The 24,026-nt window shown below is 44.3% G+C and overlaps 1 protein-coding gene across 1 annotated transcript; it reads right to left on the bottom strand.

Annotated features, from left to right (window-relative positions):
• Positions 1-272: 272 nt before the first annotated feature.
• LOC111144323 (makorin ring finger protein 2) lies at positions 273-23,984 on the bottom strand. The gene is made up of 8 exons (XM_022498570.1): positions 23,864-23,984; positions 13,676-13,804; positions 12,239-12,420; positions 10,792-11,096; positions 9,447-9,661; positions 7,526-7,636; positions 2,073-2,217; positions 273-1,896 (listed from the first exon to the last, which is right to left on the bottom strand). Exons 1-8 carry the CDS (start codon positions 23,887-23,889, stop codon positions 1,759-1,761), a joined length of 1,251 nt encoding a protein of 416 aa, XP_022354278.1. The 5' UTR covers positions 23,890-23,984; the 3' UTR covers positions 273-1,758.
• Between the last annotated feature and the right edge of the window lie 42 nt (positions 23,985-24,026).

Genomic DNA, 24,026 nt, shown 5'->3' with positions numbered 1-24,026 from the left:
CTGTCTTCCAGGAGTTGCCCCTGTGGGGCGGGGCCACCGGGCCAGCCTCTCTCTTCAGTCACATCATGTGGATGCAAGGAAGCCAGGAGTACAGGTTTTCTTGATGATTAGGGTTTTAATTTCGTTTTTATTGCGCCTGACAAAATACAGTTATCTGATGGTTCTTCAATTATGTTATTTTAATAAAATAAATTAAATGTAGGTTTAATGGCTGTTCTTTCCTTCTACTGAGCTCGAAGCTTGAACTCTCCCCCATCTGCTCATCCCTGTCTTCCAGGAGTTGCCCCTGTGGGGCGGGGCCACCGGGCCAGCCTCTCTCTTCAGTCACATCATGTGGATGCAAGGAAGCCAGGAGTACAGGTTTTCTTGATGATTAGGGTTTTAATTTCGTTTTTATTGCGCCTGACAAAATACAGTTATCTGATGGTTCTTCAATTATGTTATTTTAATAAAATAAATTAAATGTAGGTTTAATGGCTGTTCTTTCCTTCTACTGAGCTCGAAGCTTGAACTCTCCCCCATCTGCTCATCCCTCCTGGAGCAAGAACACAAGCAGCAGGAAATGGGCCCGGAGCCTCTACTGGGAAGGAATTTACATCAGCCTTTGTGCTGTCACATTTCACTAAAGAGTTAACTATAAAAATTCTCCAAAAAGCCCACTCTAACCTCAGGTAAGAGTAGACCTTTTTCTACCCACACTTTAATGCATTTTGTAAAATATTTGGTATCTCTATAAGCTGTTTATAAAAATAGATTAATTCAGGCTCGGGGTGAGTTTGTTCTGATTCACAATGTTCTATTCCTTCAATTAAAGTCACAACTTAGCATAGAGGACTTGTTCTTTTAGGACCAATGCTGGGGTCAGAAGTAGAAACTTTGTTGGGTGCCGTTAACTTTTTTATAAAATTGGCAATCAAAGCCACGCTTTACAGATCAAATGGGTGAGCAGGGGCCACACATAAGAGCATGTGTGTGCTGAACCCCTAGTAAAGTGACCCTTGGGGCATGAGCCCAAGAAGAGTCCCAAGGAATCCCACAGGTGACAGGCAGGTGTTTCCCTGGAGCATGTGGCCCCAACACCAATCAGAAATGAGGGGCTATACCTCTGCTTTGCTGCGCTACACTTCCCACTGCTCCAAGAGCCCCTGCCCTTACAGGGAAGAAGGTTTACACACTGTTGACTGAACACACGGGCAACTCCTGCTCTGACGGGGGACACCAAAGAGCACTACAAGTTTTATGCTAAGGTGTGCGGTGCCCACTGTTAAGTTGATTTATACAGAGCTTTTCGAAAAACGGTTTTTGGCTACACACTAAGTACACTAGGGAAATCCACTACAGAGGAATCATCTCACAGGGGTGAAGAATCCTTTGTCAAGGAAAACAAATCTGCTTTAAGGGCAGTTGCAAGGTGACTGTTTCTAGGGAGCTAAAGCTCAAGGACAGGAGCCAGGCTGCTTTTAAAAGCAATCAATCAAAACTCTGGCTGGTTAGCTGGTTCCCCTGAGGAGCCTGAGGTGCAACTCAAGAGATCAACTAGAAAAGTAGCGATTCCATATACTTGTCGGGTCATTTTATATCTTTCACTCCTCCCATGGCTGTAATAATGGGAGAGGGGATGAGACCAAGGTTAAGTACAACCCCAGTCAAATCCAAGCCACGTGCCACCTTGGGTTGCAGTAAACGAAGCTCTGCACACCCTAGCTTGGGGAAGGCTTGGCCGGCAGAGCCCAAGATGCAGGGGGAACCGTCTACTACTTAGGGTTCTGATGACTCCACTCCAGACAGGTGCATGAAGAGGTCCCCAAGCTCTGTCATGTCGACATCTTCAGTGCTGGGGACATGCCGGCTTTCTCGATTCTCAATGAAATCCCAGAGCCGCACTGAATTAAAGAACTGCAAAAACAGCCAGCAAATATACCTGGTTATTAATGGCAATGTGAAGGCCAGTTTATTTTTCTTTTGCTTACCCACCCCATTCCCTGCTGCCAAAGCTATCAGAGAAAGGGCCAGGAGCAGTACCTGGAAATGCCACCAGTAAGTGTCCTTGACAGAGATGGCAAAGTCCTTACCCTCACGGTGCCCTCAGAACTGAGCTGTTTCCGAGGTTTCTCAGGCTCTGCCAGCCGCCCGTCAGGATAAGCGTGGCGGTAAAGGCATTTGCTTCCAAATGGGCAGGTCCCCTTGCCTTGCTCAAAGTATTTACAAGCTTTTTTCCTGAAAAGTAGAAAGAAAAAGTCAGAGGATGTTGGGAGAACCTGGGGCCGGGAAGAACCAAGGCCTTCCTCCATCCCTGCCTACGATGCCAGAATTAGATGAGCCTTACTTTCTATGTAGGGAAGATGAGGCTCAGTGAGGCTAGGATGCTGATTTCCAAGGTGGATCATACTGTCATGGTGACATGGCAGCCTCACACAGAACTGAACCTGCATAGGGGACTCCAGGGGAGCACAGGCCTGACAGCTCCTCCGGGCCAGCTGTCTGGGCTCCAAGGTTCTGAAGCTGGGCTATCTGCCTCAGCTAGAAGTCCCACTAGGAACCCCACCCAGGGAAATTTCCCTTCCTCCTGGCCAGCAATGATGTCAAGGAAGAGGAAGCCTTGACTTAGGAGGCACAGAAAAGAAGTGAACATTAGCCCCTGCCCAAAGTTCCAGGTCTCATTCCAATTTTCCTTGGTCTCTACCCTCTAGATCTAGAGCAGGCTTCTTAACTATGGACCCCTTCTCAGAGCATTGTTTTTAAATTGATAAAATATAATACACACATAAAAAATTAACTTTTTTGCTGTGTTTTTTAGGCATATCTTCAGGGTCCAGAGGAAAAAACCACCAACCAGAAATTTCCTGTTCCTTTTTACTTAAATGAAATTTGACTTCTACAATCATAAATGGTCCCACAGTGAAGAAGAGGTAGAGATGCCCAAGAAGGCAAGGGGGCATCTGGGAGTGCTGAGCAAGGGAAGTTGCACAGAGAAAGCCGTATCACAGTAGAAAGGGCAGGCTGCTACCAGGGGCAGCTGGGGTGTGTCAGTGACATGACAAGGAAGGGGGACTCCTCGACGCCAGTGTTTTTCTGTCTTCTCAGACAAGAGGATGGCAGAGGGGCACGTGGCTGGCTCAGTGGGTTAAAGCCTCTGCCTTCGGCTCAGGTCATGATTCCAAGGTCCTGGGATCGAGCCCCTGAATCAGGCTATCTGCTCAGCAGGGAGCCTGCTTCCCTTCCTCTCTCTCTTGTGATCTCAGTCAAATAGATAAATAAAATCTTAAAAAAAAAAAAAGAGGCTGGCAGAGATCGGTGATGAGGGTGGCTGAGACCTCAGAGCAGCACCAAGAAAGTTCCCTTCACAACTGTCCACTGAAGGAGTACTGCGCTCTCCGGATGGCGCCTGCTCCCCCCAGGTCTGACCCTGGCGCCAGCTGGGGAGTGGATCCGAGCAGAGCTGTGTGCATCCACCCCTATCATGGCCTCCACCCCTGAGGCTCTGAGCAAACCTTCGATAACTGCTTAAGCAGCGAGTTCTCACCAGACTGCTGCTGGACCCTGGTTTTAATGAACTCAACAGGTTCCAGAAATCATTCTCTGTTCCTGCCCCCAAATAACCATGCTTTTTCCTTCCCCAGCCTTACCTGGTCACCAAGGACAAAAGCCTCCAGTGCACGCAGACTGCCGCCGTGTTCTCAGCTCCCCCATCCGACTGTTAGTCCTGCTTACAGAGCACCTCCCCAGTCACCCCATCCCTTCTGTCCCTACAATGCTGAAGCCATGTGGGTACTGTCCTCTGCTACCCGCCTGCCACAGTCATTTCTTAATTGGCCTCCTTTCCACCAGCTTCCAGCCTCTTCACACTACGACTGAGGAGCATGCCCAACAGTCACTTGTTCTGCCCCCTTAGATTTCAATGCAGTCTGTCCCACAGGTCCTACCACATCCTTCCACTCCTACTGCTCCCCCCACACAACAGGTGTACCATTCTGCACCCATGCCATTCTGTTCCCCCTCACCCCCAAACACACGTGATAGCTGTTTATGCTTCATGGCTCTGAGCCCCATGCTGCTTTTCCTGATGCTCTCAGGTGGCTCCAAGTGCTTTCTTTGTTGGGACATGTGGCTTGGGCCTCTTGTGAAGAATGTCACCAGAAAACACGTATCATAATTGCCCTTTTGTAATTTCCCTTGAAATTATCTTACTAATCTGTACTCTATGTCCCCCACTGGTGCTTAGCTTGAAGGCGCCTAGCCCATAGTAGGTGCACAGTAAATCTGTGTGAAATGCATAAAAACACCATCATCAATGAAAACTAAGGCCAGAAAAGACCCAAACAGAAAGAACACGAGAATTTCCAGGCCACTCCAGCACAGCTGCTTCCTGGAGGCTGGCCCCTCTGCCTTGCCACTCCTGCCCTCTGGTGGACGGACACAGGCCACCACATGTGAGGGGGAACTTCAGTAATGGATAGGCAATCTGAAGGAAACATTAAAAAAGGTGACATGCAGTGCCCTTTAGTACAGGGAAGCACACTTCTCCCAGAGCCAACCCTCGGGCAGTTAACTAGCAATACCAATTTTTAAAAGACCCAAAGGCACTGGAACATGAACAGCAGGAGGATTCCAAGAAATCAGACACTGAAAAGAACAGAATGGCAAGAAGAGAGTTATCTTTCTCAGAAAAAATAGCTTTTGGCCTAGAGCAAGCCAAAGTTAGGTGTCTAAAACTCCAGGGGCAAATCCACAGTCTCCCTGGCCTGAACAACGAACAGGGCTGGGAGGAGAGCACCCACTGGAAAGTGGGGAGGCAGTCCCACACAGAGAAGGGCACCAGAGGGAGGACTCCAAATACGATGTATTAATTCAGTCCAAAGGTTTGGCCCAGACATCAGTGCAGCAGAAGCTCACAGCCACTTAGCTGAGGATAAGAAAACCAAACAGATGAGAACTGCTGCCCAAAAGCTGGAATTTAAACACTTTACCTGCATGTAAGAAATCAACGCTTTATGGCTTAAGAGAATCAAGAATCTTGACAAGATAACACTGGCAGGCTATAATCCAAAATGATTCAATATACAAAGAATCAGGAAAATGAGACCTAGAAACCAACTTCAAGATGACAAGGTGTTCAAAGCAGCTACCACTGGACAAGATTAACAGCGAGGGGAAAGAAACTGGAAAGACATGAACAGACCCCAAATTCTGTGCAGCAGTATCAGTCTATTACATGTTATTAAGAGTCCCAGGAGAAGAAGAAACAGGGCAGGAGAAAAAATCTGATGGCCAAAATTTCCCTAAATTTGGTGAATGACAAAACCTTACAGGTTCCGAGAAAACCACTCCCAGGCAAAAGAGCAAGCTGCTGGAAATGAAGACAGATAATCTTGAAAGCAACCCCAGAAAAACTACATACTACAATCTAAATTATCACTGACTTCTCAGAAACTAGAGGCCAGAAAATAGTGGAACAACATTTGCAAAATACTGAAAGAAAATGAAGAAACGAACTATTAACCCAAAATTATATTCACTGAAAAAGGAGACAAAGATGTAAAGAGGACTGATCAGACCAGTATATCCAGTGAAAATATCCTTTAAGAATGAGAAGCTGTTTCTGCTAAAAAGAAAAGAATTCATCATCAGCAGATTCAATAAATGTTAAAGGCAGTTCTTGAGGCTGAAGGTAAATTATACCAACTGGAAGGAATTATATACCAAATCAAAGAGCACTGGAAATGGTGAATATCTGAGTAAATATAAACCACCTTTTTTTTTCTTAAAAAAAAAAAATAGTATTTACCTTGCTGGGTTCCAATGTATGTACGTACTACATCCATATCTTGTAACAATGAAGTTGTAGGATACAAAATCAACTAACAATGAACTACCAGAAAGAGAAATTAAGAAAAAAAAAAAAACCCACTTACAATTACGTCAAAAAAGAATAAAATACCTAGGACTAAATTTAGCAGAGAAGATGAAACAGACCTGTATGCTGAAAGAAATGAAAGGCGTTAACAATTTGCAGACTGAAAGCAATCCTATCAAAATCCCAATGGCATGTTTCAAAGACAAAGGATAAACAACTCCAAAATTGTATAAGAACTATAAAAGATCCCAGTGTATTGCCAAAGTAATCCTGAGAAAGAGTAACAAAGCTGGAGACAGCACACTTCCTGATTTCAAGCTGTACTACAAAACTACAGTAACCCAAACAGGATAGTACTAGCAGGAAAACAGACAAATAGATCAGTGGGACAGAACAGGGGGCCTGGAAATGGCCCCACGCAGATGTGGTCAATTTACAACAAAGGAGCCAGGGATATTCAACGGGGAAAAGACGATCTCTCCAATATAAGATGTTGGGGAACCTGGACCACTATCTTACACCATACACAAAAATCAGCTCAAATTGAAGGCTTGAACATAAGCCCTGAAAACAAAAACACAGAGGGTAATAAGCTCCTGGACATTGGTCTTGGCAATGTTCTTCATGGATTTGCCACCAAAAACAAAGGCAACAAAAGCAAAAATAAAAAAGTGGGTCTACACCAAACTAAAAAATTTCTGTAGAGCAAAGGAAATCAAACAAAATGAAAAGGCAACCTACTAAATGGGAGTAAATATTTGCAAATCATCTATCCGGATAAGGGGGTAATATCCAAAATACATAAAGAATTTACACAAGAGCAAAAACCACCACCACATTCCATTTAAAAATGGGCAGAGGAACTGAATAGACATTTTCCCAAAGAAGACATCTAAATGTCCAACAGACACAGGAAAAGGCACTTGGCATCACTAATCATCAGGGAAATGCAAATCACCACCACAATGAGATAGTACCTCACAACTGTTAGAAGAATTATATACGCTTCCATGTTCGCTGTAACATTAGTCATAACAGCCAAGACACAAAATGACCCATGTGTCTGTCAAGAGATGAATGGATGAAGATGTAGAATATACATAAAATGGAATATTATTCAGCTAGGACAGAAAAGGAAATCCTGACATTGTGACAACATGGGCAGACCTCGAGGGCATTATGCTAAGTGACATAAGCCAGACAGAGAAAAACAAATGCTGCAGGAGATCACTTGCTGGTGTCTGAACCAAACATAAACAGGCAAACTCACATAGTAAAAAAGGGGTTGCCAGAGGCTAAGGGGTAGGATAAATAAGGAAAAGTTGATAAAAGGGTCCCAACCTTCAGCTCTATAACGAATACATAGATGAACACATGATGAAACATGGTGACTACAGTTGATAACACTGTTTATAAAACTGAAATTTGCTAAGAGTAGAACCTGGAGGTTCTCACCAAAAAAAAAAAAAAAAAAATCAAGATGGGAGTATCCTCTCACAATGTAGATCAAATCACCATGATGACCCTTCAAATATCTTACAATTTTATTTGTTGATTATACCTCAAAGCTGAAATTTTAAAAATTACATTACCTTGTGGGGTTGGAAGGTATGTAAATATAAGCATTTGTCAGGCAGGCACCAGAATCCTATCTGAGCTCAAAGTACTTACCCCATTCCCTGTTTGAAAGCTTCAATCAACTCATTCTTTTTATTCTGATCTTCTACCCAGTACACACTTGGAATTACAAACTCTGATATCACACGGCATTCTGGACAAGACCTGAAATGAGAATCAGGGTTAGTATGGGAGAGACGAAGTTATAAATCTAGTGCACACTGTACCACCAAACCCCTTGCTCAAATGCATGAGCACTCCAAATGTTTCCCAACCAAAAATTCCACAAGGTGAAATCACAATCCTCTCAGAACCTTCTTTACTCTTTTCTTAAGTTTTTATTTAAATTCCAGTTAAAATATAGTGTAATATTAGTTTCAGCTGTAGAACCTTACTTACTGTTAAAAACCTGTTCAACAATAAGAAGACAACTCAATTTGGGGTGCCTTGGTAGGCTCAGGGGAGCATGGAACTGATCTCAGGGTTGTGAGTTCAAGCCCCCGTTGGGTGTAGAGATTACTCAAAAATAAAATCTTTAAAGCAAACAAAAAAACCCAATTTTAAAATGGGCAAAAGATTCGAGTAGGCATTTCTGCAAAATGGCCAAAAAGCATAGAAAAAGATGCTCAAGATCATTAGTTATCAGGGAAATGCAAATCAAAACCATAAGATACCACCTCACACCTATCAGGATGGCTACAATGAGAAATACAGACAATAACCAGAGTTGATGAGGTTGGGGAGCAAGTGGATCCCTCCTATGCTGCTGGAGTGGCCACTGTGGAGAACAGCCTGGCAGTTCCTCAAAATGCTGAACAGTTACTGTAAGGCTCAGCAACCCACTCCTAGCCCTCTAACCCAAAAGAAACAAACACCGGCCACATGACAGCTTGTCCTTGAGTATTCACAGCAGCATTATTCCTAATAACCAAAAGAAGGAAACAATCCAAATGCCTGTCAACTGAGGACTGCACAAACTGTGGACATCTGCATGGGGCAGGCTCTCAGCCCGGAGTGCAGGCAGGGAGCCCAGGCACGTGTGGACAGGTGAGCGCTGAGGGCGGTCTGCCGGAGGAAAGCAGGCGGACCCAGAAAGGCTACATGTCGTAGGACTCCATCTACAATCAGTGCCCAGGACAGGCAAAGCCAGAGGCCGGAAAGCAGAGGAGTGGCCGCTGGTGGCCGGAAGGAGCAGGGAGGAAATGGGCAGTGAATGCACACAGAGGTTCCTTTTTGGCATGATGACAATGTTCTATAATTAGACTGAAGTGATGGTGGCCACAACTGCGAAATGACTAGAAACCACTTTTACCTCAGTAAAACAGCTATTTGACCAAACACATGAGATTTCAGGCACATTGCTTGACTTCACTCTACCCCAGTTTTGTTCTCTATAAATGAGAATGATCACTGGGTCTGAGAACTATGAGCTACTGTGTGTGAAGAATTTCTAACAGTACACGGCACACATTCACTTTTCAGTATGAGTAAGCTCTTCCCCCGGCCCTCTGCAGAATTTCAGAATCCTGTGTTGGCTCCATGGAGCACATCCTGTGTATCATACCTTACGTGAGATGTGTTAGATGTACTATTCCATTTAATCCTCAACCCTATTTTACAGATAAAAAAAAGTAAAATCAAAGGTGGAAATCAGTGTAAAGGCAAACCACTAGTAACTGTTAGTGCTGGAGTCCAAAAGGCCAGTGCTATGAACACCTTCTCCTACAGATGACCCCCGCTGAGTGTCCCCAAACACGCTGATGGTCGGCAGGAGTTGTTACCCGTTTTAAAAGGAAAAGCACGTGGGCTCAAGAAGGCTACTAGATGTGCCCAGGCTCCTACAATCACAGGCTTGGACTTGCCAGTTGTATCTTCACACTAAAGGACAGTGTGGGGGATGAAGAATAGACAGAAGGCGGCCCCCAGTCAAACGCCCTCCCCAGCTTCCACAGTGGAGACCCTTAGCTGCACTTACTTAATGATTGGGTTCTCAAACTGCTTGGCGCATCTCCACTGCCGGATGCAGGACAAGCAGTATGTGTGATTGCAGTTGGACAGAATCCCAAATCTCCTCTCAGAAGCAGATGCCTTCTCGAGGACCACTTCCATGCAGATACTGCACACTTTGTCCTGACTTGCTTGGAAGGCAAAGGCCTTTTCCATCTCATGTTCGAAAGTCGACATGCAGATCTCAAGTATGGAGAGAAAGGAGGGCCACACTGTTAGGTTCTGGGCTGCTGGACACAAAGCTCTCTCAGACCACAAAAAGGACTTCACACCATCACCTGCCCAGCTTTTCTAGCATGGTATGGTCACCTTCAGTTTAGAACCGAGACTATGGAGGTCCCAAAAGATTCGAGGCCCTGCGTGGAATCACAGAGTTCCCAGAGGCTGGGAACCCGGTCTCCTGGCTCTTCTGGGCACCCTTAACCCACTCTGAACTACACCAATATCCGAAATGCTGAACAATCCTTAACTTGAAACATCAGGCTGGTCGTCCAGACTCAGAGGGAAGCAGCACCACTTCTCAAGAGAACAAGTTATTTAATAAAGGTATTCATTCAGGAAGCAGGTGCTGAATACTCCCAGGTGAAGCTCTGTGTATCAGGCATGAGAGTCAATGCCAAGAGCATGAAGACCCAGACTCTGCCTTGGGAGCTCTTGGTGGACACAGATGGGAGATCAAGCACATGTATAGCACAAAGCCCTCAACACACCTGGGTGCAGAGGAAAGTTCTTCTTCTGTACTCCCCTGAATACCCCCACGGAAGACAATGGGGCCTCTACGCACCATGGCCGGCTCGTCATCATGAGCTCTAACGCTGAGGCTGTGGGCTCCTGTCTTTCTTACCCACCTTCATGCCATGCACACAGAGCCTAGTGTGAGGCGACATCTCCATGAACACTGGGGACCTAATGACCTGAAAGGTCCCTTCTAACACTTGGCTCCTCAAATTCTCTAGAACTTGGCGTGGCTGAACCCCAGCTACAAGGATATATAAACCTATGGAGGATGTGTGTGTGTTTCTCTCTCTCTCTCTCTCTCACACACACAAACACGCACGCACACACACTACACTCCTGAGTTAGATCTGTTCTCTGAACTTTGCAATACCTCTTCCCTTTTTCTTTATTCTAAATAATCAAAAACTTTCAAAATGACAACAGGAAAAAGGACTTGGAAACAGGATTATAAACATGCCATGTACATATTGAGGGTATTATTGACAGAGAGATGATTACAGGAATACCAACAATTTTGTCATTTAGCGCATTTTAAATTTCTTAAAATAAGTTCAAGCAAAGGCTTGCAATTTTACCTTCTCATGAGCTTTCCTTTGCTCTGGGTCGAAGGGATGCAGGACTCGTAACCTACAGATTTCACACACTTCTCCATGCAAGTAGACACAAGCATCCCCAAATCGGCACTCCCCCGCCGCCGCGTAGGGACACAGCTGCTGCTCACTGCTGTAGGAGCTGCTGGCTTCTAGGTCATCAAGGCCACTCCTGATCGCATCGAGGTAGGAATGCGGCTTCATCTCTGGGCTATTCTGGGGATCACTGCAGCCTCCTGGATTACTCACCATACTTGGGCAAGTCTTTTCTTCAGCCATGCCAGAGAGATCTTAATACAAAACACACAGCACGCACATAAATGAAATCTGGCCCAAACCTTGTGGTAAGCAGCTAGTAAAAACCCAACAGATTAAGTAATTCTGACCTTGGGAATTTCACTGTTTGGATCACACAGAAAAAAACAGGGCAAGAGGGAAAACCAGAAAGTATAGTATAAAATGTTCACAGTGACATTACTATAATCATGACTTTTTTAAAAAGGAAAGAACATAATTGGCAACACAGGAAATTCACAAAACAGACATGATATTCAAAAGAACAGGAAGCTGCTGTTTAAAAATGACAAATATGGAAATGTCAACCCGTTGACCAGTTAACACTTAAAAAATTATAATAATAATAATTTTTTTATACACCAAAATGTAAGTCTATGGGAATTTAGAATGAAGTCAATAAAATAAAGCGCTTTCCTTTATATTAGTAAAGACACCTATCATAGAGTAAACTAGAATGAAAATCTAGTGAGTCTTTGGGTCCTGAGACCAGTGTCAAACCCCTCTAGGCCTCCTTCCCACCGTATTCACTTCTGGCCTCTTAAGAGAGGACATTTGACTAGCACGATTGTTTGCTTAGGATGGAATCTACCTAGCTTATGCCACACAATTCCAAGAACCAGAAATCCCTTTACTTGCTGAGGACCAGCCAATAAAAAGTTTTATGACCTGTAGTCTGCTTCCTCCCCAAGCCCCAATACGCTGCTCTATTACCAAAACTGCAACTGAAGACATCAAACTGGCTGAGCACAGCGACTAAGACTAGGAGCTGACCTAGAAGTAAAACAGTGAAACATGCTCTTTATCAAGTTATGTAGCTTTGAGATGAGTGGCCTGGTGCTTCTCAGAACTGGGGAACCACTCCATGGAGACAGCAGTTACACACTGACAAAAGGACCCTTTTTATGTCTTGTCAGGCCAGACTTGGCAGTACGCCCAGGACGCAGGCGGAACACATCACCTGAACGCTCTGTAGCCAAAGGAAGCTCTTCTCAGGACAGGTCCGGTGTCTACACTTGAACAGCGGGCAAGGGGACTAGGTCAGGAGCCCTCTGACAAGAGAGGGCCAGAAAGGTACATCACGAACAAACAGGACTGCTTTTCCAAAAGAAACAACGAAATGACTCTGTTCACTCACTTCGGTCTCTAAGTACCAGTGTTCTCTTTTCCCGTTTCCCAGGCTCATGTAAGTTCGTTTTCACAATAGATGCAGTGAGGTCGGAAGCAGGGTGAGCACTGTGGAAACCCGGGGAGGGCACGCCGTGGGGCATGGTGCCCATGGCACCACCAGCTGCAGCAGAAGGCCTTGTGTGATCGTATCTAAACAAAACGCACAGCAAATGCATTAGGGACACACTACCTGCACATATCTCCCACACTCCCTAGACGTGGCCCATCTTTTCCTCTGCTCCACTTGTGGAAGTGGAGAATGAGACTATCTTTTCCCATATTTTAAATGATAAAAGGCTTATCAATTAGTAAGAAATGCCTGGTAATTTAGAGTGAGTGGTAGGTACACTGCTGTCTATCACCACACTTAAGTGTCCTTGGAGGACAAAATACCCCAGGTCACACACAGAAATCCTGAAAATTCCAGTCAGATGTTGAAGTCTCCTGACACCCAAGTCATGTTCTTCTGGCAGGAGTGCCCCAAAAGTTAATGACAGCCAGTGTTAAGAGCTTGAAACGGCCTTTCCTGGACTGTCTCTCTGGGACATGCACTGGCTGGGGGTAGGTGGGTGGGGGGTTTGGAGTGAGTGGGCAACTTCTATAGCCTCCACTCAGCACAGGAAAGAACATACCAGTCCTTCACTATAAAAGCACTTGAAGAGGTTTTTGGAATGTTTTCCTGTTTAGAACCTACAAAACTTGCCTATAGATGTGAGTGAGGGAAAAGGCAGCCTCTATATGCATAGAAATGTTCACTGCAAGGGTATTCATAGCAAAAAAACCAAAACAAAACAAAAACTGGGAACCACTTAACGAAGAGAAGAACAGTTAATAAAATGATGGTATGCTAACATTATGAAACATAAAATTAGTTAGGAAATAAAGTAGCAGCTTACAGAAAAGCTTGTGACATGTTAAGTGAGGAGAAAAGATACACACACACACACACACACACACACACAGTGAGTAAAATTTTGTAAGAGACTCATAAGAATAAGGCCTGAAAAGTGTTTTGAAAAATTAAAATTACTTTCATTATAATGAAACAGATTTCAAAATTATCTTCTGTACTTTTAATTGTTAAATTACTTTCAAATTAGGATTCTCCTCTCATCAGGGCTCCTGGGTGCCTCAGTTAGGCATCTGACTCTTGATTTTAGCTGAGGTCATGATCTGAGGGTCAGGAGACTGAGCCCTGCCATCGGGACTGCACGGGGCATGGAGCCAGTTTGGAAATCTCTTTCTCCCTCCCTCTCTGCCCCTTACCCACTAAGCTCTCTAAAATAAATAAATCTTAAAAAGAAAAATTTTCCCCTCATCAACACCCATGCTCCAAATGAAGGATCCAAGTCCCCGACAGTATTTAAGCTGATAGAACAGCTGGGAGCAGCTGTGGGGCTCTTACCTGCAACGAGTCCCATAGGCGCAGTAGCCCTTCTGATAGTATTTGCAGATGGTGGATGGCTTGCTGTTCGCCAAGTCATGTGAGAACAGGCACTGGTTTCCTTCCCGACACACACCATGCATAAAATATCTGAAGAGATAAGCAGGGGCATAGAACTTTCAGAGGCACACTTTGCTTTATAAAACCACCATATTTCTTGAATCTAGCATACAAATGCTTATTATACATGTATTATGTATCAAGGCTCTATTGGGCACTGGAGAGAGACATATTTGATTCTAAGACACAATGATTTTTGATGCATCACAACTTATTTAATGACCGTTTTCTGGAAGAAAAACCCCATAAATTTGTTTTAAGATATACCCTCTTGAGATGTTACATATGTAAATGTGAGACTCAAATACTCTGAAAAACTGTTCTCCCTGTTCTCATGGAACTTAAAGGGTATGGTTATAAAGGAATCAGAGACCTGGACCCAATATCCAGTCCTGCCGTATAAGAGCAAGTCACAAAATAAACTTCCCCATGCCTCACTGTCTTGATCTATAAAATGAAAATTATACTATCTACTGGGTAGTAAAGCATAATGACAATTAAGCTGACAGTTACAACAGTGACCTGTGCCTTATCACAAAGCATGAAGAGTGTTGAGGAGACACATACCATGAACTGAACTGAGAGAGGGCCAACATCCCAGAGAGGTCAGGCCCAAGCACAGTTTGCAAAGTGGTGGAGGTGCCCATAGGACAGAGGAGAGAGAAGAGAGCAAGAAAAATGCACAGAAGGGAGGCACTGTGACGAGGCTGGAGTAAGACGAGGCCAGAGTATCATTTAATTGTGCTCCAAGTTACCCTGGTGTCAGCTGAAATACTGATGACTGCATCTTAAAATGAAGGATAACAAAGGACCCATAGTCGAGTCAACTTAGGAAATGGCACAGTCTGTTCTTTCTCAGAGATTTACAACACACAGTAGCAGAGGAAAGGTTCTGAGAGTCCTGTCACAAAGAAAACTCTTTACAGGCATACTTCTTCCTATTATTGTCTCTGCAGATACTACATTTTATAAATTGGAGATTTGTGGCAAGACTGTTTCAAGCATGGTGCCGTTTTCCAACAGCATTTACTCACATCATGTCTCTGTGTCACATTTTGGTAATTCTTACAATACCTTAAACTTTTTCATTATTATTATACTTGTTATGGTGATCTATACTCAGTGATCTTTGATGTTGCTATTGTAATTGTTTTGGGGTACCATGAACACTGTCCATATGCAATGGGGAATTTAACCAATAAATGTGTGTTCTGACTCCTCCACCAACAGGCCGTTCCCCATCTCTCCCCCCTCTCCTTGGGTGGCTCCCTATTCCCTGACACACAATACTGAAACTTGGGCAATTAATAACCCTATACTGATCTCTAACTGTTCAAGTGAAATGAAGAGTCACAAGCCTCTCACTTTACTTAAAAGCCAGATATCATTCAACTTAGTGAGGAAGGCATGCTGAAAACTGAGACAGACCAAAAGCTAGGCCTCTTGGACCCAAGAGTTAGCCAAGCTGTGAAGGCAAAGGAAAAGTTCTTGAAGGAAACTGAAAGTGCTATTCCAGTGAACACACAAATGGTTAAGAAAGTGTAACAACCTGAATGCTGATACAGAGAAGGTTGTAGGGTCTGGAGAGAAGATAACACCAGCCACAACATTCCCTTAAGCCAGAGCCTCACGGAGAGCAAGGCCCTCTCCCTGTCACTCTGTGAAGGCTGAGCGAGGTGCGGAAGCTGCAGAAGAGAAGTGTGAAGCTGGCAGAGGTGGTTCACGAGGGTGAAGGACAGAAGCCGTCTCCGTGACAGAAAAGAGCAAGTGAAGCAGCCAGTGCTGGTGCAGAAGCTGCAGCACGTCGCCCAGATCTCGCTGAGATCACGAATGAAGGTGGCCGCCCTCAACGACAGATTTCCAGTGCAGATGAAGCAGCCTTTTAGTGGAAGAAGAGGCCATCGAGGACCCTCAGAGCTAGAGAGAAGTCAGTGCCTGGCATCAGAGCTTCAAAGGACAGACTGACTCTCTTGTTAGGATCTAATGCAGCTGGTGACATGAAATTGAAGCCAGTGCTCATTTATCATGCAGAAAATCCTAGGGCCCTTAAGAATTATGCTAAATCTACTTTGCCTGTTCTCTATAAATAGAACAAAGCCTGAATGACAACACATCTGTTTACAATGTGTTTTACTGAATTTTTTAAGTCCACTGTTGAGACCTGCTGCTCAGAAAAAAAGATTCCTGACAAAATACTATTGCCCACTGACAATGCACCTGGTCACCCAAGAGTTTTGATGGAGATGTACGAGAATCATGTTGTTTTCATGCCTGCTACCACAACATTCATTCTGTAGCCTAGCGACCAGGAGTGATTTCAGTTTTCAAGTTTTCTTATTTAAGAAATAAACTGTGTAAAGGTACTGCTGCCATAGATAATGGTTCCTCTGGTGGATGTTGGCCAAGTCCATTGAGAACCTTCCAGTAAGGATTCCCCATTCTAGATTCTATGAAGAACATTTGTGATTTGTGGGGAAAAGTCAGATTATCAACATTAATAGGAGTCTGGAAGAAGCTGATTCTGATTCTCATGGAGGACTTTAGGGGTTCAGGACTTCCCTGGAGGGAGCAACTGCAGATATGGTGAAAACAGCAAAAGAACTATAATCAGAAGTGGAGTCCGAAGACATGACTGAATTGCTGTGAACTCGTGATCAAACTTGAACAGATGAGGAGTTGCTTCTTATGGATGAGCAAAGAAAGTGTTTTTGTGCGATCTGCTCTTATTGCAGATGCTGTGGAGACTGCTGAGATGACAACAAAGATCTAGAATATGACATAAACTCAGCTGATAAAGCGGTGGAGGGGTTTGAGAGGAGGGACTCCAATTTTGAAAGAAGTTCTACTGTGGGTAGAAAGCTATTAAACGGCATCACATGCCACAGAGAAACTGTTTGTGAAAGGAAGAGTCAATCAATGTGGCAACTTTTATTGTCTTATTCTGAGAAATGGCCATAGCCACCCTAGCCTTCAGCAATCCCCACTGTGACAGGTCAGCCACTAACAACACTGAGACCACACCCTCCACCAGCAAAAAGATTACAACTTGCTGAAAGTTCAGAGGATGGTTAGAATTTATCAAGAAACAATTTTTAAATTAAGGTATGTGCGTGGTTTTAGACATAATGCTACTGCACACTTAATAGACTACATTATAAACATAACTTTTATATATGCTGGGAGACCAAATAGGTTCATTTGACTCACTTTATTGCAAAATTTGCTATATCACAGTGGCCTGGAACCGAACATGCACTATTTCGGAGGCATGCTTGTATGGTTATTACACACACCCTTTCCCATGCTTTTTTCAGAAAAAGCCACTTGAGCTGCAGGGTGGAAGACAGATTTGGAGAGGGGAGAAAGTGCAGGGGAAGAGCCTGTCAGGAGGTTGCTTTGTAACGGAGCTTTATCTGTGAACCCATGTTTTAACTTACTTAAAAAAACATTTTATGGAAAATTTCAAACATATACAAATGTTAACTAAAGGGCAGAATGAACTCTCAAATGCTGAGACTCAAAGAGACTCACAGAGAGGTGATAACTTATATACAGAGGGTCAAACTGCTAGGATGGGGACCCCAACTCCAGTCTTCCCAGATAGCCCTGACCTTCTCCCACCATGACTTCCCTGTCACTCTGCCTTTGCCCATGCTGTGGCCTCTGTCAAAAACACTGCACCCCATCTTTCAGTGCACTGAACTGTTAGAAGCTGCCTTCCTTTGTGGACCAGCCCAGGAAGACCTCACCCTCCAGCCTACTGTGCACTTTGCCTCCCTCGACCCAGAAGACTCACTAGCAGCAGCCACAAACTATGGTGCTTCCTAGTCTGAGGCCTCTGACTGGAGAGAGCTAGTCCTCTTAGACACACAGTCGGGAACATCTGGTCTCTAATGAAGAAAGCCTGGGAACAGCTTCAGAAAGGCACAGCTGGGACATCACTAAATGTGACTGAACACAGAAAGCCTAAACCTAACCAATTACATGGCTGTGCCTGGAACTGGAGATAGGCTTAGCAACAGAAGGAAGGTCTCTAAGGTAAGTTAGGAATGCCTGAGAGACCCAGACTGCCCTTTCCGGACAAAGGATGCCAGATAACACAAGTGACAATTCATGCTGCACATCAGCCTCTGTGATCGGCCTGGGAGCCTGCCTTAGCTGGAGGCCACAAGATTTGAAGACCATCAACCCTTCCTGACTCACTAAACATACTTTCAGCTTTCCTCACCTGTTCATCTTCCCAAAAGCAGAGGAACTATTGGCCAGGCCCCCTAAAACTTCCTTTTCTCTCAGGAAAATGAGAAAAGGGTATCTAATTTTTAGGCCTCTCTTGAATTTAGCTAACAGAGCCACCTCTAAGTACACCAACAGAATAAACTCACCAACGATGAGAACAGGATCCTATGACTTACGTGACTATACAGAGATGCCATCCTATGGGTTTGTCCTAGGTCATCAGCTAGGCTTTTCCCAGGCAACTCCCCCTTGGGAATCGTCCACTAGATCACAGGCTATACAGTAACTTGCTTTAAGGCGGCTGTAGGTTAACTTAAAAAGGGGGGGGGGCACAGAACCTGACAAACTATACAAAAAGGTTTTTTGTTGTTGTTGTTAGAAAACTTAAAAGGAACTTAAAAAAAGGCCTATACCAAAAGGATCTTTTCATCCATAGTATTGACTTTAAAAGTGTGCAGAAAAGAGTTAACACAGCAAGTCTGAGCCTGCTATCCTTAGAAAAGCCTATTTACAAGCTGGTCCCTGCCTAGCCTCTGGAGCATGACTGATAAATAGTTTCATTACATGGTTAGAAAATTTCCTAAGTGATATGACTAGCTTACTGTCTTCACACTCTACAGGTGGTTTATGCTGACATCTGCTTTCCTTCTGGGAGTCTGGAATTTCGGTAGATGCTAAGCAGAAGGTGACCAGCCTGGGCAGTGAATCTTTAATGGGCTTCTTTAGGCACATGTTGCTGCATTTTTGTTGCTGGGGGAAAAGTATGCTCTGTAACCTTTTATGGGAAGCAGTGAAGGCAGGAAGCCTGCACACAGGTTCCTCCAGAGGCTACCTGTGCCTTTTTCCCATATGACCTAGCCATGACTTCTTACTTTATCACAGTAGTAAATCTTAGCCTGCAGTAGAATTATACATGTGGAGTCCTGTGGGTCTTTCTAGCCAATCTCTGGACGTAAGAGTCCTGGGCACAAAAGTATATTATATAATATTATATCCCTAAAGAGTTGAATAATTCTGAGAAATGCTATAAGCCTACATTATTTCAATAGTCCTTAAATATGGCAATCTTTGAAGGTATAAAAGTAGAAAAAAATCAGCACCAAGAGCCAACTCTGAATGATAAAGAGGATCAGTAAACTCAAATACTGGAAGAAAACAGGCTCAAAGTGGCTAAATGAACAGTTCCACAAAAGTAAGATCTAGTAAATACTTTAATAGTTTATTTTGGGAAACTAAACAAGAAGAGTTCCTTAAAAAGGAGGGGTGGGGGAGGGAACGTGGGGGTAGGAGACCTCCAGAGGTTTTTTTACCAAATACTATTTGTTAACCAAGCATGCAAAAGGACAGATTCTTAGTGGTAGTCCTAAAAGGGTGCCTTCTTATAATTCTACTGCCTCCCCTAAGTCCTGTTCAGACAACCTGCCTTTCAAACCCCATTCACTATCTTTCTCATTAAGAAAACAAATAATGAACCACCAACTAAAGCTTCTAGTTAGTTTTGCCACCTATAAGCTGGTGACTTCATGTAAGGCATTTCACTTCTGTAAGTGATTAAGTGGAGATTTAAACAGCTTCAAAAATAACTTCTAGACCACCATCAGTGTCTTCAAGAAAGGGGATCATGAAACAAGAGTTATATAAGAGATGAAACCAGCTCAGTACTATTTTTGTAGTATATGTCATCATTTTCATTCCCCAGTGACAAACACAAAACTAGCTTAAACATATCTTGCTTGTCCTTCGGGGCATTTTGTCAATGGCTTAGAGCTATCTATCCTCATCTATGTTATACTAAGCTTAATCCAGGCCTCTTTTTCTTTCCTTAAGAATTTATTTATTTATTTGAGAGAGAGAAAGAGCACACAAATGAGGGGAGTGACAGAGGGACAGGGAGAAGCAGACACCCCGCTGAACAGGGAGCCACATGCGGGGTTCTATCCCAGGACCTTGGAAGCATGACCTGAGCTGAAGGCAGATGCTTAACCCACTGAGCCACTCAGGTGCCCCCAGGCTCCTTTCATATAGCACCCTGTAATGAACTTCCAACAGCTCAATCTTCCTAATGGTGAAACCATCCCTTGTATCTTCCTAAAGAGAAGACTCAGACATGAATTGGGGTGGGGGTAGGGAGTGGGGGCAGGTAATTGGGAGAGGGAAGTGCATAGCTGGAGACCCAGAGTGAGATTTCTGGGGGACACTCCAAACGGGTCTTTTATGCTGGGTGACTTCAAAGGACTATTTCAGACAGTGTAGCTATTATATGTTGCAAAGGACACTGGGTTCACTTCTAGCCACAGAACCACTAGCAGATCTAACTGCAGCTGAGGGCGGAGTCAAACAAAATCAATCCAGTTTCTTACCCGCCTTTCAACAGAGCATATCTCTAGCAAAATGCTTCTGCATATCATATCTGAGTATATGGGTAATCTGCATTCTCAGTGTCACTTTTTTTTTTTCTATTTCTCTACATATTTTCAGACTTAAATTTTATGGCTGTACAGCATGTAATAACAGATCTGCTGAGGGGGAAAGGGGTTAATGCTGGGCCCAGTGGCAGACCTGAAATAAATGTATAAGAAGTAGGGATGAAGTATAGTATAGTGGTCAACACTCTGAAATCAAAGAACTTGCTATATGAACTTGAGCAGTTATATAAATTTCCCCATTCATAATATAATAATTGTACTTCCTAGATGGCAATGATAGACTGCTCTAAGGTTTGGCTGAGACAATGCATGTAAGTGCTTAGCCTACCACACAAACACGATCATTTGTTGTTACTATCTAATCTGTTAGCCAACCCGGCTAGTTGGGTATTACCAAGTCCATTTTACAGGTGAGGAAGTTGTGGCATAGGTGGTACCAGTATCAGAATCCAAAACTGCCCAACTCCAGAACTCAAGCTCTTCTACTACTTATTGCTGACAAGGTCTTTTATGTTTTGTGACTTCCAAAGAATTAAAAGTTCTAAGCTTGGTGCTCTAAGGAAACAAATTCCAGGCCTTCACCTAGTGATGATAAGACAAAGGGACCTCTATCACAAGAGGCGGTAGAAAAGAAAGCAGGCATAAAGGCCTGCACCAGTGCTTTGAAAAAAGGTTGGAAGACACGGGGAAATGGTTAGCAAGAAGAATCAGCAAAAAATAACTCCCAACTTGAGATTCTGATTAGAGTGGCATGCTGAGAAATCAGGAGAGCTGACTGACAGCACAACTGTGTGAGCAGCCATTCTTGCCATTTCAAGCAATAAACATATGGAATGTCTTTGTCCTTAAAACTGGGAATCCTAGCATCTCATACCCATCTCTTGGAGAAACATCTGTGTATCAGAATTGAAGCAAAACTAACACTGTGTGTTGCTGCTATTCAGAATAAGCGTGTATATCACATCCCACAGCCAGGAAAACAAACCAAAAAACCAATTTGCACCCTCAGATAAAGCAAAACCAGCTGATCACCCTATTAAGGTCTGGTCCCCAAAATAAATCGTATCTTGAACATTTCCTGTGAATCACCAATGTCTGGAGGTTAAGACTTTAGTGAATAAGAAAGTGAGAAAAGCTTTTCCATTATGAAACATTAAAGTAAACTTCGTACTCTAGGTAATACTACAGTTTTTTTCATTTAAATGTGTTCTGTTTTGGGGGCACCCGGGTGGCTGAGTCAGTTAAGTGTCTGCCTCTTGGGAGTTTTGGTTTCAGCTCTGGTCATGACCTTAGGGTGCTGGGTTCAAGCCCCTTGGCAGGCTCTGAGCTCTGCAGAGAGTTTGCTTCAGATTCTCTCTCTCTCCCTCAGCCCCTGTCCCTGCTCTCACATGTTTGTGTTCTCTAATAAATAAATCTTTAAGAAAGTGTTCTGTTTTTTATTTGGTAAGGCAATCCTTGTGAGATCCAACTCCTTCAGACCCTTTTGCAAGACCCTTTTAGTTTCTATGTTTCTGCATGCATTTTCCTTTCAAATGTGCATATGAAAAGCTTTAAAACTTCCTGCAGGGAAGAAACTTTAGCATCTCCCACATTTATTTGGAGCCATGCAGTCAATTAAAGTATAGACTCTGATGCCACACCTTGGCCACTTGGAAGCTGAATGACCCAGGGCAATCACTTCAGTGCTGAGATTCCGTTTCACAAACTATGAAACAGTGAGGGTTACTGGGTTACACATGATATGGCTGGTAGAGCACCTCAAAGAGCACCCAGCACATAGTACAGCCACCGCCCCCCCCCACCAGTTAGTACTTAGGAAGTGACCCCTCTCCAACATTCCAACCCACTCTTGACTTTACATGCAATATTATCCTGCAGGATGCCTCTGTTTGGGAAACAGAGAATTAAAGTTTTCAGGTTAGGCCATCTCCCAGCACAGAATGAAAAAGCCAAGATGATCCTGATTTAAATTTTGCTCCTGCATTTAGATGTGAAGTTAGGGGCAAATCTCAAGTCCTTCTGAACATAAGATGTCTGTAAAACTAGATACTACACAGAGTTGAGATTCAATTATAAAGCATTATATAAATGTGTACTCTTTTGTGGACACATCTTAAGAGGAGTAATCAGAATGTGCTATACAATTACTCAGCATACTTGCTTCATACAAATAAAAATGAACACACACAGGTCTTCACAAAAGATCTTCTAGCACAAATAACCAAGCAAAATTATTTTCTATAGATACTATGTGCAAATTTCTGACAACTGCTTCATATAAGCCACCTGGGCTTTGAGCCAACTACTTGAACAGTTAATATGTACTATTACTAACAGAAAACTTTTTACATAGTCCCCTCTCAATTATTCATGCTAATGAAGAACCGTAACAACACAGATGATACTTTAAGTGCTTATTACATAACCAAACCATACGACTGATTTTGCGGGGCAATGTTTCCCACATAGGTTTTACTGAAACCAATCATTAAAATAAAATCTGCACTCTCCAAGCATCAGTTCAGTAAGACTAGGAACCCGGTATGGGTAAGCCACAGGTTCACCAAGGAACGAGGGTGTTATACAACCGAGCTCCTTCTGCTTCACAGGAGCAGCCACAGTGCAGCATCCGGTTTTGAATTTTCTACACCAACCATCCATTACTGTTGTATTTCTCCACGTAAATGGGTGTCTCAGTAAGAGTTTCACTTAATCTCTTTCAGTCCGAATGCCCTGCACTGTAAAATGGACATCATATCTGCCTAGTAGTGTTACTGTGAAGGGTAATGACCGTGAATATAGAGCACTTGGAAATATGCGAAGCACTTCACCAACTTCCAGTAAACGTTACCCGCCATTATTATTTTCCGCACAATTCTTACTTGCCGACTCTCTGCAAGTTTAGATTGCATGCGAGTTCTAAAAACTCGTAGGAAACGAAGCCCGCTTTCGGGACCGAAGCTTCTTCGAGGCCCTTATCATCGATCAACAACCTATTCCTGCGCGGTATCCCCATCTGTAAACGACCACTTAGCTTCCCTTTACCCGAATCTCCTTTTCCAGCTAAACTCTAAGTTCCAAGAACCCCACCCCCACCGCCAGGCCCCAGCGCCCTGCACCGCCCAGGCCAGCATGCTCTTCCAGCCCAAAGGCCCCCGCGCCGGCGTCGCCCCGGGTCTCCGCCCCAACACACGCCACCCACGCCAGGTGCCGGTCTCCCGCCGCAGCGCGAGCTCCGCGTAGAGAAGCCGGACCGCCGGACCGCGAACAGCTGAGCAACTTCTCAAGAATCCACTCCTGCCTCAGTTTCCCTGGTGGTGGGGCTGCGGCGCACCCGCCGCTCGGGGCCCGGCGCGGGGGATTGGGGGGATGAGAAAGGAAGTGAAGTGGCCTTGCGCTCCCGGTCGCCGCGGCGCCGCGCACCGACCTGCAAGTGACCTGCTTGGTGCTCATGGTGGTCGGGCTTGAGGGCCCTCGTTGTGCCGCCGCCTCTAGCACTGGCCGCCGCCGTCGCCGCCTTGGCCTCGGCCCTGCCCATTCCGCGCGGCCGCGTCACGCCGGCGCACGCCGCCCCTCCCGTGTGGCACCTT

The sequence above is a fragment of the Enhydra lutris genome, unplaced genomic scaffold (genome assembly GCF_002288905.1).
Source record: "Enhydra lutris kenyoni isolate GAN:26980312 unplaced genomic scaffold, ASM228890v2 scaffoldscaffold10, whole genome shotgun sequence".
In the NCBI taxonomy this organism is placed as follows: domain Eukaryota; kingdom Metazoa; phylum Chordata; class Mammalia; order Carnivora; family Mustelidae; genus Enhydra; species Enhydra lutris.
This window is presented reverse-complemented; position numbering and strand designations above follow the sequence as displayed.